Raw genomic sequence first — 17,336 nt, 5'->3', positions numbered from 1 at the left:
TGAGCGGCGGTCATATTTTGTACCGCGATGCGGTACATCTAGTTTTGTACAGTTTTCAAATTATTTAATTTGTAATTTTGTATTTAATAGTTTTCTTTATTTTGAAATACTGCATTCTTTGCCCTTGACTGCTTGGTCCCTTACAGTGCCATTTCACCAAAAGTCAATGAAATGTCGACCCAGGACGAGCTATAGGACTGGGAAGCTTTAGGAGTGTTGATGCACTCGATCTACGCCATCTATGTTTTGATCATAGTTCTGAATCCGATCTGGATGTAGTCTTTGACAAAAACACAATTTTCTCAGCTTTTTGCTCAAAATGTTGCTTTTTTATGATATTTACTCACATTCAAGTCAAGTGTTGATAAAAAAGTTTTTGTTTATTTGTTTAAATGGAGAGGCTCTGTTCTTTCTTTTGATATATTGCATGTTCAGATATTCACACAATTGGCAACTTTTGTGAAAAAAAAAAAAAAAAAAAAAAAACTAACGAGGAAAGACTTGATTGGCTAAAAATCAGCCAGAGACATTACTTGTAATTTTGATGGAATGTTCTTCTTGAAGAACTTTTGTATTTATAATAGTGCAAGTAAACAAAATCTTTAATTTTTAGAATTGCTATGAATCTCCCAAGTAATGAAATCAAGATGATTTTCCCGCACACTGCTGTAGCTGGCAAAATTCCTAATATTCGTTTATTATAAATCATGAAAAAGAAGCGTTTCTGTTTAAATAAATGGGATTTTGTATGCTACAGCTATTCATGGGACTTTTTCCCGTTCTGTAGTTATCTGTGTCCGGCGTACCTGTTTGCAACCATCAAGATTTATTAATATAAAGCATAATTCTAGTAAAAAAAATAAAAATAAATAAATAAAAAAAAAACTTTTATTCACCAAGGAAGCATTAAATTGATCAAAAGCGACAGTAAAGATGCTTGTTATTTAAAGAAATTCTGCTACAACCAGGTGCTGTTCTTTTGATTTCCATTCATCAAAGAATCCTTGTTTCCACAAAAATATTAAGCAGCACAACTGTTTTCAATAATAATAATTATTAATTTGTATTAATAATAAAATTATTTAATTATTAATAATTAAATAATTATTGATAATAATAAGAAGAAGAAGAAGAAGAAATGTTTCTTGAGCATCAAATCAGCATACTAGAATGAATTCTGAAGGAGTTAGTATCTTATGACACTGAAAATTGAATTAATGGATGCTGAAAATTAAAATATTACCTGATATATTCAAATAGAAAAAGGTTATTTTAAATTGTAATATTTCACAATGTTATTTTTAACCATTTATGATCAAAGAAATGCAACCCTGGGGAACATAAGAGGCGTTATTTATTTACTATAATTATGTCAAAGCAAGTTAAAGTGTGTCACAAATGTGTACGCTATTATAACCCATATGGTCTTGCTGACTAGTGCCCGCCAGGTCTGCACTGTCTTATGCCAAAGCGTAGGACATTTGAGGGTGGCATTAGGGACAGGGCCTCAAAATACTCAAGCGTTTGCAGATTATGACCTCGTTTAAACAGTGCAACTCACTTAGTATGCAAAACGGATGATCAGATGAGCGAGACGTTAAGGCCTAGGACAAACCCGAAAAGGATCTGTTTGGCAAGCAGTATGCGACGGCCCCTCGTCGGATCATTTGTCCCTGTTGGCTGTTAGGGAAAGAGAGGTGGAAATGAAAGAAAGTCGAGAGGGATGTATGTTGAGATTAAGCTTTAGCACAGATAACACCTGGGGGGCAATTAAGAGGTCCACTGGTCCATAAAATTTCATTTGGATTCATGAGCCGCCCCACACCCCCCAAACAAGCCCACAGTCTCTTCACGCTCCCATTGGATGTAAATGATTTTGTTTAGGTCGGCGCACAGCTTCTAATCTCAAAAAGTGAAAATCCAATAATGCCAAAGTGTCTCATTCGCAGACGTCACATACACGCGTGTGTGTGTGTGTGTGTGTGTGTGTGTTACCCATACTAATAAAGGGGAGGTGTGCATTCATCACCTCCAGCAAAATAAGACACTCCATGTGGTTAAAGAGTGATATTAGTAAGCTAAAACCTCTCAGCAACTGCATCTATCTCGCAGTTGACAAATCAGACACAGATGCCAATGGTAAAAGGGACCAATGAATCACAGATCGAATGTGATGTGAAAATTAGTCCTCGGAGGTGCTCCAGCTGTTCCTGTCCACATAACCGAAGCAATCAAGAATGGTGGCGCTAAGCACTAGAGCTAACCAGATCTCGTTCGCTCCTTTGCTCGAATCAGATCAACAAAACAAATCAAGCTTATGCAAGCCCAATCAATCTAAATTTTCCTACTAGTACACAGCTGTTGTGTTCCAAAGCCTAGTGAGCTGCCTTACTAAGTGTCATGGAATCTTAATTATGCTGCCTCCTAAAACACCTAAGACCAGAATGCCCTGCACCAAGCTGAACAAATATAAAAGATTAGAGGTTGACCTTTTTCAATGGTGTTGCAGATACCAACAAATAGGCGAGCAGGCATTACAATTTTAAAATGGTCAAATATTGGCTGCCTCATCTTTTAACAAAAGTTGTTGCGAACTCTCTATTACACTGTGCCTTGTTTACAAATCAATCTGCAGTCAAATTCTCCGAACACACATATCATCGTCTGAAGCGATCTGGGACGCCATTAAAATAAACCATCCACTTGTTTCCGTCTGTACTGAAAGACTCAAGTGCACGGAATATGTTAGAAACTGAAAATGAATCTGTATCTAGAGCTGGACCATTAATTGTTAAAAAGATCTTGATCGCATTCCTATGACAATGATTCACCTGTGTCTATTAAAGGTACAATATGTAAGAATTTTGTATCAAAATATCCAAAAAAACACTTGCTAAGTGTTATTTATTTATTTTAATTATGTACTTACATCATCCTAAATGTTTCCAAGAATTTGTAAATTCAGAGAAATTCACCATTTTAAATAGTGCCCATCCCTTGTCGCCTGTCAATGACGCAATATCCGCGTTATCCCTGGTTTCCACCCATACTGCCATAGTAACCATGGTGACAGATGTGGACAACTGCTTTGATAACATTATAACTTTCAACACACTCAAATGCCTTTTAGTATGATAGTGTAATGTTAGACCAAATGAAACAGCTCTGTGTTACTTCACAAGTTTAATTCGTCAAATAAATGGACCTGTTTAGCACTTGCGGGTAGTTCGATAGAATGAAATGTCCTCATTCCTTTATATAGGCTACGCAGGACTTACGTGTGGCTGATATCGGTCTCTTATTAGCGATCGCGCCCTGCTTCATAACACAATCATATTAAAAAACATGAATGTTTTCACTCATCCATAAAAATTATTAGATCAATCAGCATGATGGCAAGTTCCATGATTCCGCTTATCACTGCATCATCAATCTACGCCTTTGTTATTGTAAAAGGTTAGCGACCCCTGGCGGCGAAAAAAAAAAACATTGTAGCTTTAAACCTGACAAAATTACATTGCCATTGCCCCAGAGAAAGCAGTTATCATGTATAGGTATCAAACAGCTTCACAAACAGACTTTTGAACATCACAGTATGGTTTTTACAATAATTCAAATGATCACAGAAGTACTGGGAAAAAAGTTTATAGTTCAGATATAAACACTGATGTCTATGGTAGCGATCAAAATAGAGCAAATCACCTTCTGAAAATAACTTGACGTTTCAAATAAAGATTGCATCAATTACATCGCTACACCAGTAGGTGGTGGCAAGTGACTTAAGTTTATTTGTCATTGAATCATTCATGCAAGAGATCTGTTCAAAAACGCTGATTCATTCAGTAATTAAACAAGTGAAGTATTTATGAGTGAGTCACTGAATTATTCATTCAAACCTTTTAAAGGTATAAAAATATTTGTATAAAAATAATAAAAATAAAGGTTTTGATTAACTGTTGTTGTTTCCAGCAGCCGGAAATTTGACAGTCAAAAATAGTTGATCTCCGAATGTGAATGACCTGACTCTGAATTTTAGTATCGTTTCTTATGAGGATCCTTTTTCAAATACAAGGTCAATATTGATTTGATTTTCACTAATGGCAAAACAACAAATTATCCGTGAATTTATATGGAACTAAGCTTTAGGAGCTTTCTCTACGGAATCACTACAGTACACCTATAATACACGTTTATGTATGTATTCTGTATTATGTACTGCGTCAGTGATTATAATGGGTTGTTTTTGCTTTTGACGAGACGCGAACATCCAGTGTTGGCAAATATCAGCCGTTAAGCGACGGAATGCCAGTAGGCGGGGCCAATGGTGCGCTGATGTATAACTATTCGTTAATGTCTTGCTCTGCAGGCAGTCATATGCAAATGTATTTGCCCACGTGACGTCACAGTTCCCACAATATCCAAACGAGACGTGTTTGGAGCTTGATTAAATAAATGCTTTGTTTAGAATGTGGACAACGATTAGAGCTATGAAACTATGAATTTTGCATGTCATGACCCCTTTAAAATAGAAAACAGTTATTTTAAATTGATATATATATATATATATATATATATATATATATATATATATATATATATATATATATATATATATATATATATGCGCAGTGGTGTTCTGAAATGAGACAATGTATATATGTTGTGAATATAAACAAAGTGCTGTTTGTGTGATGTTCTGCGAGTAGCTGTCTATGCAGAACATTCCAAATCAGTCACATATGAGGTCCTGTGACAGTTAGGTGCTGCTTATGTAGCCAGCAGACAACTCGCTAAGTTTTAGAACAGAACTGCCGGCTCTGTCTTGCTTGTACTTGCTACCTGCATGGTCCCCCAAGAAGTGTCTTTTCTGTTCTGAAACGCATTAAAGATTACTGCTGGTACAGCAGGGATGTGCCATTCAATTCATACAACACATTACAGCGGAGGCTCTGCCCACAGCAGTTCCCCCCATAGCCCCACTGCTCCGATTCCAGACCGCAAGGAGTGAAAGTGATTGATTACGTCTGACAGGAGTGGATTGCTTCTGTGCAGTGCTTCTATGACAGAGCTGATGCTTCACTTCACCATTGACTAACGAAGCATAAATCTGCTGATGCTTTATGCTCTCCCAATGTACAGCACAGCACTAGTCAATCAATGTACAAAGGGCAGACAGACAAAAAGAGACGCAGAGACGTATGAAGAGAACTCTCGGGATGAGTATTCGTGCATCTGGGTTTGCTGCCAATCTTGGGGAAATAGAGTTCATTAAGATAAAGGGCATGTGGGAAGAAGATCCCGAACATCTCTACACCAGGTATACACAACGGCGCAGTCACAAGATATGAGCAAGATATGAGATATGAACATGTAAAGTTGCAACGGTAGAAGTGTCAACTTGAAGAGATTTTGCAACATCTTTTGTATTACTGACTCGGTCAAATACAGATATATTGACTTCTTCACAACTATTAATTTAATAGCATTAGTTGTATTGTTTTGATTACAGTTTGATGCAAGATGTGTATTTATGTTACGACAAATCCTATATGTTTTGTTTATTTTAAAAATTAAAAGAAATTAATCAAAAATTAAATATCAAATGAGATGAAGTTATTTTAATATGTAAAAAAATTATTTCACTGGAGTTTCCAAAAAACAGTCCTTACAGTCCAGACTTTTGACCGGTAGTGTGCACATGTAGTTTCACTGCTTAATTTTTTGGCTATATATGGAAACTGTCTTTTATTCAGCAAGAAAACTAAGACATTTATAATGTTAAAAAATATTTATATTTCAAGAAAATGCTGCTCTTTTGTTTTTTTTCTATTTATTATAAAGAAGTATCATCCACACATACCATACATACCCCCCAATTGAGTAAATTCAACCAAAGCTAAGCTTCTGTTGACTGCTTCAGTTTTTAATCAGTTGAGAGAATGAGAAGTCAAGTACTCACACAACACTTTGGGACGCGCCTTGTTCAATCAAGAGCTTGACCACCGCTATGTGGCCGTTCCTGATGGCATCATGCAGTGGAGAGTCGTTCTGATAACCTGGTGTGTTCAACAGCGCCCCCTGCTGAAGCAGTTCCTCCACCACTCCCAGATGACCGAGATTACAGGCCTCATGCTGCAAAAACAGAACACAATGATCATACATAATTTCCTTAGTAAAACAATGTTCTATCATATTATGAAGGATTATAAGAGTGAGAGCATTATTATAATAATCTTGACCCAATAGTTCCCCAGAATCAACATTTTGGCAAAGGTCTTTAAGCCGGACCTGTGGAATTTATGACTGGGGAAAATGCAGTTATATATTTGCAGAGATTTTTCTTTAAGAAACTTAGAACATGTTGTGGTTCATTATTCCAGTTTTGAAAGGTTTTTCATAGAAAATGTATGCTTCAGCTGTCAAGAATCCTTTCCCCAATTCTCAGTAGCCTACTGTGAAAGAAATAACAATATATTATTTAAACTGTAAAATATATTTGTAAAGTACAATTTCAAATATATGTGACCAGATCTAAGGGTCACACTTTTTTACTCCAGTGAATATTTCTCAGGGTATGTTTACTTTTTAAAAGTACATTTCTGTGGAGTCACAAACCATGGAGTCTTGGCTACAAAAAAAGCTACAGTACAAACATTTCCAACAGTGTTGCTCAGGAAAGAAAGATACAGTTCACTGAAAACTGTCTATATGGGGTAAGCATTGTCTATAACACTATATGGAGTAAGTTTGCCCAATGGAACCTGCCAATAAGCATGAGCATAATTTAAACAGCAAAACAACTATGAAAAACAAAACATTTCATAAAAAGATAAAAATATCAAACCATTGTTTTGGCCAACAAAAACATTTTTACATTATAAAACTATTTAAATGAACAATCCTTATTGTTATTATAAAGATGGAAACTTGCCCCAATCTGACATATGTAAAATTAAATAAATACATAAATAATAATAATAATAATAATAATAAAATCCGCTGTATATTGTGGCATCGTGAGAGGTAGGGTATCACCAAAGTGTGGGTTGCTTCACAAATAGAGTCCAGGCAGAGATCAAGTCTGGTTGCTTTTTAATAATCAACTCAAAACTCCAAAACGTTTTAACCAAAACACTCTTCCAGCTTCTCTTTATGCTCTCTAACAAAAAACAGCCAGTCTCTCTGTTCTCAGCGCATTAACAGCTTTTCTCCTTCACTCGCAACAGCTGTGTCACCACCGCTGAGGAAAATGGTAACTGTAGCACAGGACCAGGCGGCCATCTTGGTTTGTAGTCCCCATGCTGCAACTACCTAGATGGCACATACCTTGCCTCTATGACATACCCTCTCACGATGCCACATACTAATATACTGTATATATACACAGCATAAAACATTTCAAAGACTACCACAAACATGGAAAGGCAATGGTGAAATCCACATTATCTATTAAGACAGTTGAGCGAACATGCAGCGTTCTGCTAGGATAACATACATTACTGTACAAACAAGGAACAGCTTTTCAACCATTTTCAGCCCAGACAACCTCGAACAAGAGACAAGGCCGTGTAAAAATTTTATACTGAATTGTGTGCGAGTTCTCTTCGCTCACCAGTGGTGTCCAGCCTGCGTTGTCCTTCAGGTTGGGGTCAGCTCCCTGAGCAAGGAGCTTACGGACCTCCTCCACATCACCCTGTACAGAAGACCAGGATCAAAAGATCAGTGGTAGATATTGATCAACCAGACTCAAACACTGACCTAGCATCCATCATTAAGTAGCCAAAGTGACTCGCAGCTGGAATACTAACAAAGAACAATCTCAGATACAAGCAAACAAGTGCGGTAATAAATAGTGGATTTAAACTGCTGGTTCTGTGAAGCAAAAATTGGTGACATGGACAGGAGGGGGGAAATACAAAACCGAAATAATAAAATGCAGCTATATAATTGTGCATAGTTAGAATAAAAAGAAATAGGCTTACCATATATTTTGGAATTAGTGGCTTTTTGTATAATTTGAAACATCCTGCAACTTATATAATGCAATTAACGCCAAGCATGCAGACAAAATACTCTTTAACAAAGCATTAACTATGTATTTTGAATTTGGTGAATGACTATGTTGGTCAACACAGTCATATAGAAATTATTCATCTCTTGGCTTTCAGCTTTTATCTCTCCTCAAATTCATTATTTAGTTTGTGCGAGTGTTTTTTATAGGGCATTTCCCACATGCCAGTAATTTAGTTGCACCATTAATTCATTTAGTCTTGGTGTTTATAATAAATATTCTTTATAATGAATGCCAATGTAATTTAGGTTTACTTTATACTTATATTTTGCAATCTTGTTCTATATACTATTAAGCATTTTTGTGGAGTGAGTGGAAATAAAACACGTTTTTAGTGCTTATAATGTTTATAAACTATTTTACATTATTTCTGAATGCAATAACAAAATGCTTACACCAATGCAACTTTTGTGGTAACAAAAGGGATGCTCATTATTCAAATTATGCCTAATACTTATAAGCCAATAAACAAAAAGTGGTAAATGGCATATAGTAAATGGCAGAATGTAAATGGCAAACCTTTATGGCAGCTAAGTGCAGTGGCGTCTCTCCATTGTGGTTCCTCTTCATGAAAGAGGGACTTGTCTGATTTCGTCTCACACTGGGAGACTTCCTCCTGAGGTCAGGGGTAGATGGTGTGATTGGCTTCACATTCGGCTTCTCATTGGACTGTCTGGATGTCCTCTGAGAGGAGTCTTCAGTTCCTTCTTTAGATAACCTATTCTTCCGTCCTAAATTTCTGGGTTGTTTTGGCGTACTCTGCAGACCATAACTGTCCTGATTCTCTCTTGTTCTCTTACCAGTTCCAGGAAGGGAAGGCTGAGGAGGCCCCGGAGCATTTTCATTTGATTCTGGTGGGATATCAGTGGCAGGCACAACCTGTTGATCATGATATGATGAACTCAAAGTTGCACAGTATTGCTTTTCAAGGTTTTCAGTTTCCATATTGCTTAATATGCTTTTTTGGGGACTGGGAATTTGATTCTCTCCTTGGTGAGGAGCCTTATGAGTCTCCTCAGGCTGGCTGCAAGGGAAAAGGAAAGAAACTCTCTTACCGGACCTCCTGTATTCATCTCCAGAGCTCACTTTCTCATGCTCTTCATCCTTCTTGTCTATAGCAGCTTGTTTTCCAATGGCCCAATGCTGATTGATAGCTTCTAGCTTCAGCCTCTTACATTCCTGCATAGTCTGAGTCCGTGTTGTGGGTCTTTGACCACCGCTGGCTTGTCTGTAGACTTGGCTCCTTTTCTTTGTTTTCTTATTTGCCTTCCCCCGTGGAGGAGAGGATGAGCCAGATTCCTGGGAGGAAGAGGTGAAGTTGAAGACAGACAGGTCCTTAGGTTCGGACAAAGTGGCTTCCGTTCCCTGGAATCCATTTGACTTGTTTGATCCAGCGGGTTTCTCGACACAGCAGCGTATTTTGCGACTTTTTGGGCTAAACCATATCTTGACATTTTTCTTATTCTTAGGGACAGAGCTCTCTTCTGACTGTACGGCATCAGTGGCCGTGGCTAAACAAAGAGAATAAAAGAAATTATTTAAAAAATAGTAATCTCAAGAAGTCAAATGTTGAGCACATTAAAGTATTATTTCAAAGGACACAATGAGAGGTTTCCTACACATTTTCCATTTAAAAATCCATACTTTTACTTTTAAAAACTCCTTCCAAATTATATTTAACTTAAATGGTTCATTCAGCATTATTTTCAGTATTTAGTACAATCATCTGTAAATATGTTTTCTCAAAGTGATAACATGCACTTACATGATGAGAGGAAAATTAAAACACTTTCTAACCTGCAAATCTGCACAATGAAAATGTGCACCTTGAATTCATTCAGTCATTTTCTGACAACCACTAAATAATCACTGAACTTATGCCATGAAAACACTCTGCTTGTATGATACATTTATTTTTAGAAACTCTTAACTTTATTATATTATATTTTACAAAACTGAATAGGGGCAATAGTCTGGAAACACAGATACTTTTTCATACTTATCCAGACCTGGAAATTGCTCAAATAAAATTCCATACTTTTCCATATCCTGCAGTGACTTGAATACACCTATTTAACAATAAATATAGATGAAGTAATAATAATAACAATAATATTATTAATAATAATAATATTATTTGTTTGTTTTTTACTTGATGGCTATATCAAGTATTTAAATCTTGTTGTTGTCGTTTATCTATCTATCTATCTATCTATCTATCTATCTATCTATCTATCTATCTATCTGTATTATATTATATTAGTATATTTTTTATTTTACTTCCAAAGATTTCTCTCTTTAATCATCCAAGACTTCCTTATTTGTCATTGACCCTTAAGCTTCAAAAAAGAAACCTTTGAAAGAACAGTGAGCTTTGACATTATTTTAAATAGTAGCTAAATGTCCCCAGCTTGAATTAACCTCAGAATGCTGGCAGAACTAAAGCAGAGTGTGGTGTGTAAAGATGTAATGAGCACATTTATCCAGTGGTTTTATACACTTCTCCTGCCTAACTGTTGTATTTGATGCTACAGCAGCACCAGCATGAGAGATTCAGCGTGACCTCTCCACCAACTCAATCTCCTCTGCAGCGTTAAACTCCCTGACCCCTGGGGCACAGACCTGTCTGTCAGACAGCACATCTCTCTGCCATCGGCAACATCAACCCGAGCTTCAACTCAGCTCAGAGGAAACCGCCAGAGCTACTATGGAAAATTACATTGCATAATTATAGTCATTACCAAGCTCAAAGTTCAGTTGGGGATTTGAGTGTAAAAAAAAAAAAAAAAAGGAACATCAATTTAAGAAATCCATAGTGTTCAGTACATTACATTCAGGGATGTAATTATATACATGTATTATGGTTATAATTGGGTGCTTGATGTCATGATGTGAAGGTCTTGTCTTACTTGAGGACTCTGGTGGCTTCAGGAGGGACTCCAGCTTGCAGAATAACTCTGTTATATTACTGAACTGTTTGTTGATTTGAAAGTCTTTCACCCAAGCAGGACCTTGGCACACAGCGCAACCATCACCAGCACGAGGTCCTGCACAACACCTATAGGACAGACCACATGCATACTTTATTATTCTGTATACTTATCAGGGCTGGGTGATATAGTGAAAAAACAAACAAATATATAGATATAGATATAGAGCTGGTCATAATTAATTGCCCCCTTGGTAAATATGATCAAAGATGCTGTAAAAAATAAATCTGCATTGTTTATCCTTTTGACATTTTTTTTTTTTAAATTCAAATATCGAACCTTTTATTGAAGTAAAAGAATTGAAAGTGGGGGGGAAATCACATTATGAAATAAATGTTTTTCTCCAAAACACATTGGGAACAAGTATTTGCCCCCTTTTCTTAAAATTTTTTGCAACCTCCTTTTTCCAAGATAACAACTCTGAGTCTTCTCCTATAATGCCTGATGAGTTTGGAGAACAGCTGACAAGAGATCAGAGACCATTCCTCCATACAGGATCTCTCCAGATCCTTCAGATTCCCAGATCCATGTTGGCGCCTCTTCTCTTCAGTTCAGCCCATTAATTTTCTATTGGGTTCAGGTCAGGGACTGGGATGGCCATTGCAGATGCTTGGTTTTGTGCTCAGTGACCCATTTTTGTTTTGATTTTGATGCGCCAAACCCACAGGGATAAAAAAAGTACCCCATGTGTAAAATGAAATACTCTGCTGGATCTTTAATGTTGTGGGCCTAATTTTCTGCCAGAGGTCCTGGACATCTTGTTCAGATACATGGCATCATGGATTCGATCAAATACCAACAGATAAAAAAAATCAAAACCTGACAACCTCTGCTGGATATCTTATAATGGGCCATGTTTGGATCTTCCAACAGGACACTGATCCAAAAACTAACATCAAAATCAAAACAAAAATGGGTCACTGAGCACAAAACCAAGCATCTGCGATGGCCATCCCAGTCCCTGACCTGATGAGTAGAGTGAACTGAAGAGAAGAAGCGCCAACATGGATCTGGGAATCTGAAGGATCTGGAGAGATTCTGTATGGAGGAATGGTCTCTGATCTCTTGTCAGGTGTTCTCCAAACTCATCAGGCATTATAGGAGAAGACTCAGAGCTGTTATCTTGGAAAAAGGAGGATGCAAAACGTATTTAATAAAAGGGGGCAAATAATTGTTCCCAACATGTTTTGGAGGAAAACATTTATTTCATAATGCGATTTGTGTGTGTATACATGTATACTATTATATTTGATCAAAAATACTGTAAAAACAATTGTGAAATTAAAATAATTGTTTTCTTTAAAATTCTCTAATATGTAGTTTCTGTGATAGCCATTACGCCAGCCTTCAATGTCTCAATTCTTAATAATGACTCTTATTATTATTGTTGAAAACCGCTTTTGCTGCATTTTTTGGAAACCATGATACATTTTTCTCAAGATATTTTGATGAAAGTTCAGAGAATGGCAAGTGGAAATCTTTTGAAACCTTATAAAAGGCTTTCATGTCCATTTCGATCAATTTAATCTGTCCTTGCTGAATAAAAGCATACACTTCTTTTAAAAACATTACAAAATCGGAATTTTTCCAAACTTTTGACCGGTAGTAGCCGATATATAAATCAAAATATATGGCTAAGGAGAAGGATCTGAGAACATTTGGAATAATCAACACATTATATTTTAAAAGTGATACTTCTGTTAACCAAGGTAACTTTTAACTGATTAAAAACACCATTACTAAAGGTGTTATTACTGTTTAAAGTAATATATTTCAATCTTAATCTGTGACGAAAATATGTGCAGCCAATACTTCAGTCTAAAACAACATTACCCTATTCTTAAGAAATCACAGTAATGTGTTTATAATGTGTTCATTTAGTACTAAAGAATCCTTTCTTATTATCTTAGCGCAGTTAAAAAGGTTGTCCTACTTAATGAAGTGTAGAAACAGCACTTCAGCGGCTTTGTTTTGAGTATTGAGCACACTTGCATTCCTAAACTCTAGCTTCAAAAAGGGATGTAAAGAAACAGCTTTCTCAAGAAAATCATCAGTTTGTTGTTCATCTGAGAGATAAAGGCCGTCACATGTGCTACTGCCTCGAAAGAAGAAAGTAAACTGCGATGAACCAGGACAGAGAGTGAAGTGGACAGGCCGAATGCACAACACTACAGAAGGCAAGCACTTCAGAGTCTCTAGCTTGAGAAGCAGACGCTCAGCTGGCAGCTTCAATAAACAGTGTACACCAAACACCAGTTTCATCTGCAACACTGAGGAGAAGACGGAGAGACGCTGGCCTTTTAAGAAGACTTTCAAAGATAAAACCACGTCTGAAACTGCCAAATGTTAAGAAAAGGGTAGGATGACAAAAATAACACATGAACTCAATGGTAAATGGTTAGAAAACAGTATTATGGGAAGGTGAAAGTAAGTTTGAGATGTTGAAGGCCCATCCATAACAATAGGTAAAACCACAGATGTGCAGCAATATATTGTTGAGCTTCACAAAATAGAAAGTGGCTGTGCACACACACACAGAGAGAGAGAGAGAGAGAGAGAGAGAGAGAGAGAGAGAGAGAGAGAGAGAGAGAGAGAGAGAGAGAGAGAGAGAGAGAGAGAGAGAGAGAGAGAGAGAGAGAGAGAGAGAGAGAGAGAGAAATTCATGTATGTAATCAATCATATAACGTTACCTATATGTGTGTAACTGTCATTAAAGAACTCCGGTCAATTTTAACATTGAGCTCATTTTTTTGTACATTTGGAGTGCTGTCAATACAGAGAACAACGACAAAAATCGATGCCAGCGCAAATACCTGTGTTTACATACTGTTTTCGGTTGAAGCCCAAAGTAGTCGATTGCCGAGTTCACGCGCATAGATTTAGTTACCTATGATCACGCGCGTGAACTCGGCAATCGACTACTTTGGGCTTCAACCGAAAACAGTATGTAAACACAGGTATTTGCGCTGGCTTAAATAACATCATTTTTATTAATATCTTTCACATCTACTGCAGTCAGATTCACTCGCGTTCACTCTGAAGGAATCACTCACATGACCTGTGCACTTGTAATGACACATCAAGGATGTTAAGAGGCTAAAAGCAGGTTTAAAACTTGCCCCATTGAAGTCAACAGGGTGCAAATTTTAAAAAGAGGATAACTCGGTGTAGGCAACACCGATTTTTGTCGTTGTTCTCTGTATTGACAGCACTCCAAATGTACAAAAAATGAGCTCAATGTTAAAATTGACCGGAGTTCTCCTTTACGTATGTTTATTTGATAGAGAAATATTCATGACATATAAGCCTGATAAAGCTGCAACCCATAAATAAGAGCAGATTCGGATTACGCACGATGCGAATCAATACATGGCAATAATTTACTAATTTACTAAACCAGCAAAGTAGATCATTGTTGAGTGAGTCCAAGTCTTACCGTCTCCCTCCTGAGAGATGAGCTGTAAAATCATGTTAAAATGACTTTGATTGGACAGAAACGAAGTTGTTGGCCTGTTAACAGGACCAGGATAAGTTACCCGAGCTGCTTTCAGTTTCATTATGAAACTAAAGCACAGTACAGCCTACCATTTAGAAGTTTTCGGAACTGTGACACTGCCTCTTTAGTCCTGGTAAATGTCACAGGTCTTGACAGGGTGATATTTCCTGATCCATAATAACCAAGAAAGAGACCGATCTCAATATTTCTATAAACAGACGTGTTTTGGTTTTTGCAGGTGGCGCCAACAGCGGGGAAGCGAAGGGGAGGAGCTCAGATGAGCGAACTTACACTCTGATTGGTCAACTGGGCTTCTTCTTCTTATTTGAGATTTTATTTGCGGTTGACAAACAACAGAATTGTGTATTACCGCCACCGACTGCTATGGAGTGTGGATCAAAATGACATTTTTATATCCTCTCCCACAAATTAGTTATTCTAAGATACTGAAAAATAGAACTATAACATTCATTTCCCGGGTTATTTTGTAAAATATATATTTCGCATTACAATCCCTCTTTCAGGCTCGTATTTCTGACAGTATAGCATGTTCCACAGTTTCTTCTTGCCCACAAAATTCACAACTTCCGGTATCATGTTTACCCATTTTATAAAGTGTACTGTTTAGTCTTGTATGTCCAAATCTCATCCTTGATATTATTATCTCATCTCTCCTTGAGTTTTTTTCCTGCCCTTCTCATCTCTCCCGCTTTCCTTTGAATTCTTTAAAACCATCAACCTTTCTTCGCCATATCCCATTGTTTTTGCCACCTTACCTTCAACCTTTCCTTAATAATAGTCTTTAATTAATTAGTTCTTATACTAACGCTTATGTTAATGTCGTTGTTTTTTTATGGCTTCTTTTACTGCCTTATCTGCCATTTCATTTCTTTGGATACCAATATGTGCGGGTACCAGGCACGGATTAACGCACGGGCCTACTGGGCACTTGCCCAGGGCACTGGGCCAGCAGGGGGCCCTGTCAAATATACTGTGTCTATTCTTTTCAAATAATTATTTTCATTTTAATTTTATTTTCAGTAAAATTGTGTTAAATTGAAGAATAATGTGATTTTTTTCTTTTGCAGTTGCAAAGTATTAACCAGTAAATAAATCAAATAAATAATTTTAATGTATTGCTGCGCTGTTGAGAGGGACATCTAGAGGCGACTGAAAAGCATTGCGTAATATAAAAGTCACGCATAAAAGACGGTTACTCAAAAAACAAAAACAAAAATGAGTTTAAAACCACAACCAAGTGTATGGGATCAAATTCCCGCCAAATATATAGCGGTCGCGTATAAAAAAATAATAAGCGTGAATCAAAAATTTAAAAACACATGTAAAAATATACTGCACAAACTGAAAAAAAGAATGCAAAATGATCAGAATAGCAAACAACGTGGTCACGGATCAAACTATAATAAGCGTGAATAAAGAAATAACAAGCATGAATAAAAACTTTAAACACATTAAAAGTTATTTTGCACAAAACTTAAACTTATGGTCATGCTTTGTTAAAAAGTATGGTTTTATTACTGTGTACTTTGTGCTTTGGCATTTTCTGCTCATATTTTACTCTTTTGTACGCTTGTGATGTTTTTCTCTTCGCTCTTCTTTCTATGTTCTGCGCTTGCTCTTCCAAATGTTGCAGTTCGAGTTTCATGTAAATTAGGGCGGGCTTAAGCGTCACGATTGGTCCACTAGTTAAATTGACAGATACTCCTCTAGCCAATCAATCGAAGAGGGGAGTTGACGTCACACCAATGCGACTCGTGGCTACTGATGCTTACTTGTTATACAGGGGAAGACGACCATCAACAGGACACCTTTAAACTGCATGTGTGCCTGCAACTCAAACTGTTGCCGGTATACGTATACCTGGCAATATGGTATAGTTAAATTCGTCATCCTAACAACGACCTGTTACAGTTATGCCTGTCTGATGATCCATCATTCACCTCTAATGCACTTGCCCTGGCACCGCGAGCGTCGATCTTCTCCGAGCAGCCACCACCACCTACTGGCCGTTTTACTTTAATATTTAATCAATAACAAGGATGTGTAATGTCGGTCCTGGGTGCAGAGTTTAGCTCCTCCAACCCTAATCAAACACACCTGAACCAGCTAATCATCGTCTTTAGGATATTTAAGACAGGTGAGGTTTTTAATCGGAGTTGACGCTAAACTCTGCAGGACAGCTGCGGCACTCTAGAAACAGCGTTACCTATCGCTGATGGAGATGTTACTGTATTCAAATTTTAAGCTATATTTAAAACATTAATTCTAAAGTAATATGCAATTATGTAGCTATGTAAGTAAACACAGTAAGTTTGTAATAAATCACTGTATTAAATTCAACTGGTTTCTCTATCTTCTCTGTAACACAATCATTTTCAATAATCTTGTCAAATTTGGCGAGGTTAATAAAAAAAGGTAGGCAATGCGTAGCGGCGACAGGTCAAAGTCCTAAAGTCTTCAGACAATGGCCGTTTTTAACTTAGTTTTTGCAACGAATTGTAGTGTTTCATAATTGCAGGATGTTTTACTTACAGCAGCCTTAGCATATTGACATCATGAGCCAAGTAATATTGTTTAACACCAATTACCAGTGTGCACATTAACATTCTCATGTATCTCAAAAAAAATGAATATAATTATTTATGTCCAGAGTTCAGATAGCTTTACTGCTTGAAAGTCTTTGTAAAGTTAAATTGAACTGCCGTCTTCCCTTGTAAGTGTAGCACTCCTGAAAAGGAGTATAATGATTAAAGAAAAA

General features: G+C 36.9%; 1 protein-coding gene across 6 annotated transcripts in view; it reads right to left on the bottom strand.

Moving 5' to 3' along the window:
* The window catches only part of bard1 (BRCA1 associated RING domain 1), a 32,015-nt gene extending 15,436 nt beyond the window's left edge, over window positions 1-16,579 (bottom strand). The window contains exons 1-6 of one of the 6 annotated variants that reach the window (XM_081367756.1): window positions 14,647-14,817; window positions 10,981-11,129; window positions 10,694-10,776; window positions 8,591-9,582; window positions 7,613-7,693; window positions 5,960-6,132 (exon numbers count right to left, since the gene is read on the bottom strand). In XM_081367756.1, the coding sequence (XP_081223882.1) occupies window positions 5,960-6,132; window positions 7,613-7,693; window positions 8,591-9,256 (920 nt within the window). In that variant the 5' untranslated portion in view covers window positions 9,257-9,582; window positions 10,694-10,776; window positions 10,981-11,129; window positions 14,647-14,817. Of the gene's footprint in view, window positions 1-5,959; window positions 6,133-7,612; window positions 7,694-8,590; window positions 10,131-10,693; window positions 10,777-10,980; window positions 11,130-14,646; window positions 14,818-16,518 lie in introns of those variants that run through there. The other 5 variants (XM_081367758.1, XM_081367755.1, XM_081367754.1 and 2 more) reach the window with 5 other exon arrangements.
* Window positions 16,580-17,336: the final 757 nt, after the last annotated feature.

Source organism: Scardinius erythrophthalmus (assembly GCF_964197995.2).
Source record: "Scardinius erythrophthalmus genome assembly, chromosome: 6".
Classification (NCBI taxonomy): Eukaryota; Metazoa; Chordata; class Actinopteri; order Cypriniformes; family Leuciscidae; genus Scardinius; species Scardinius erythrophthalmus.
Note: the sequence above shows the minus strand (reverse complement) of the source record. Positions and strands in the feature narration are given on the sequence as shown.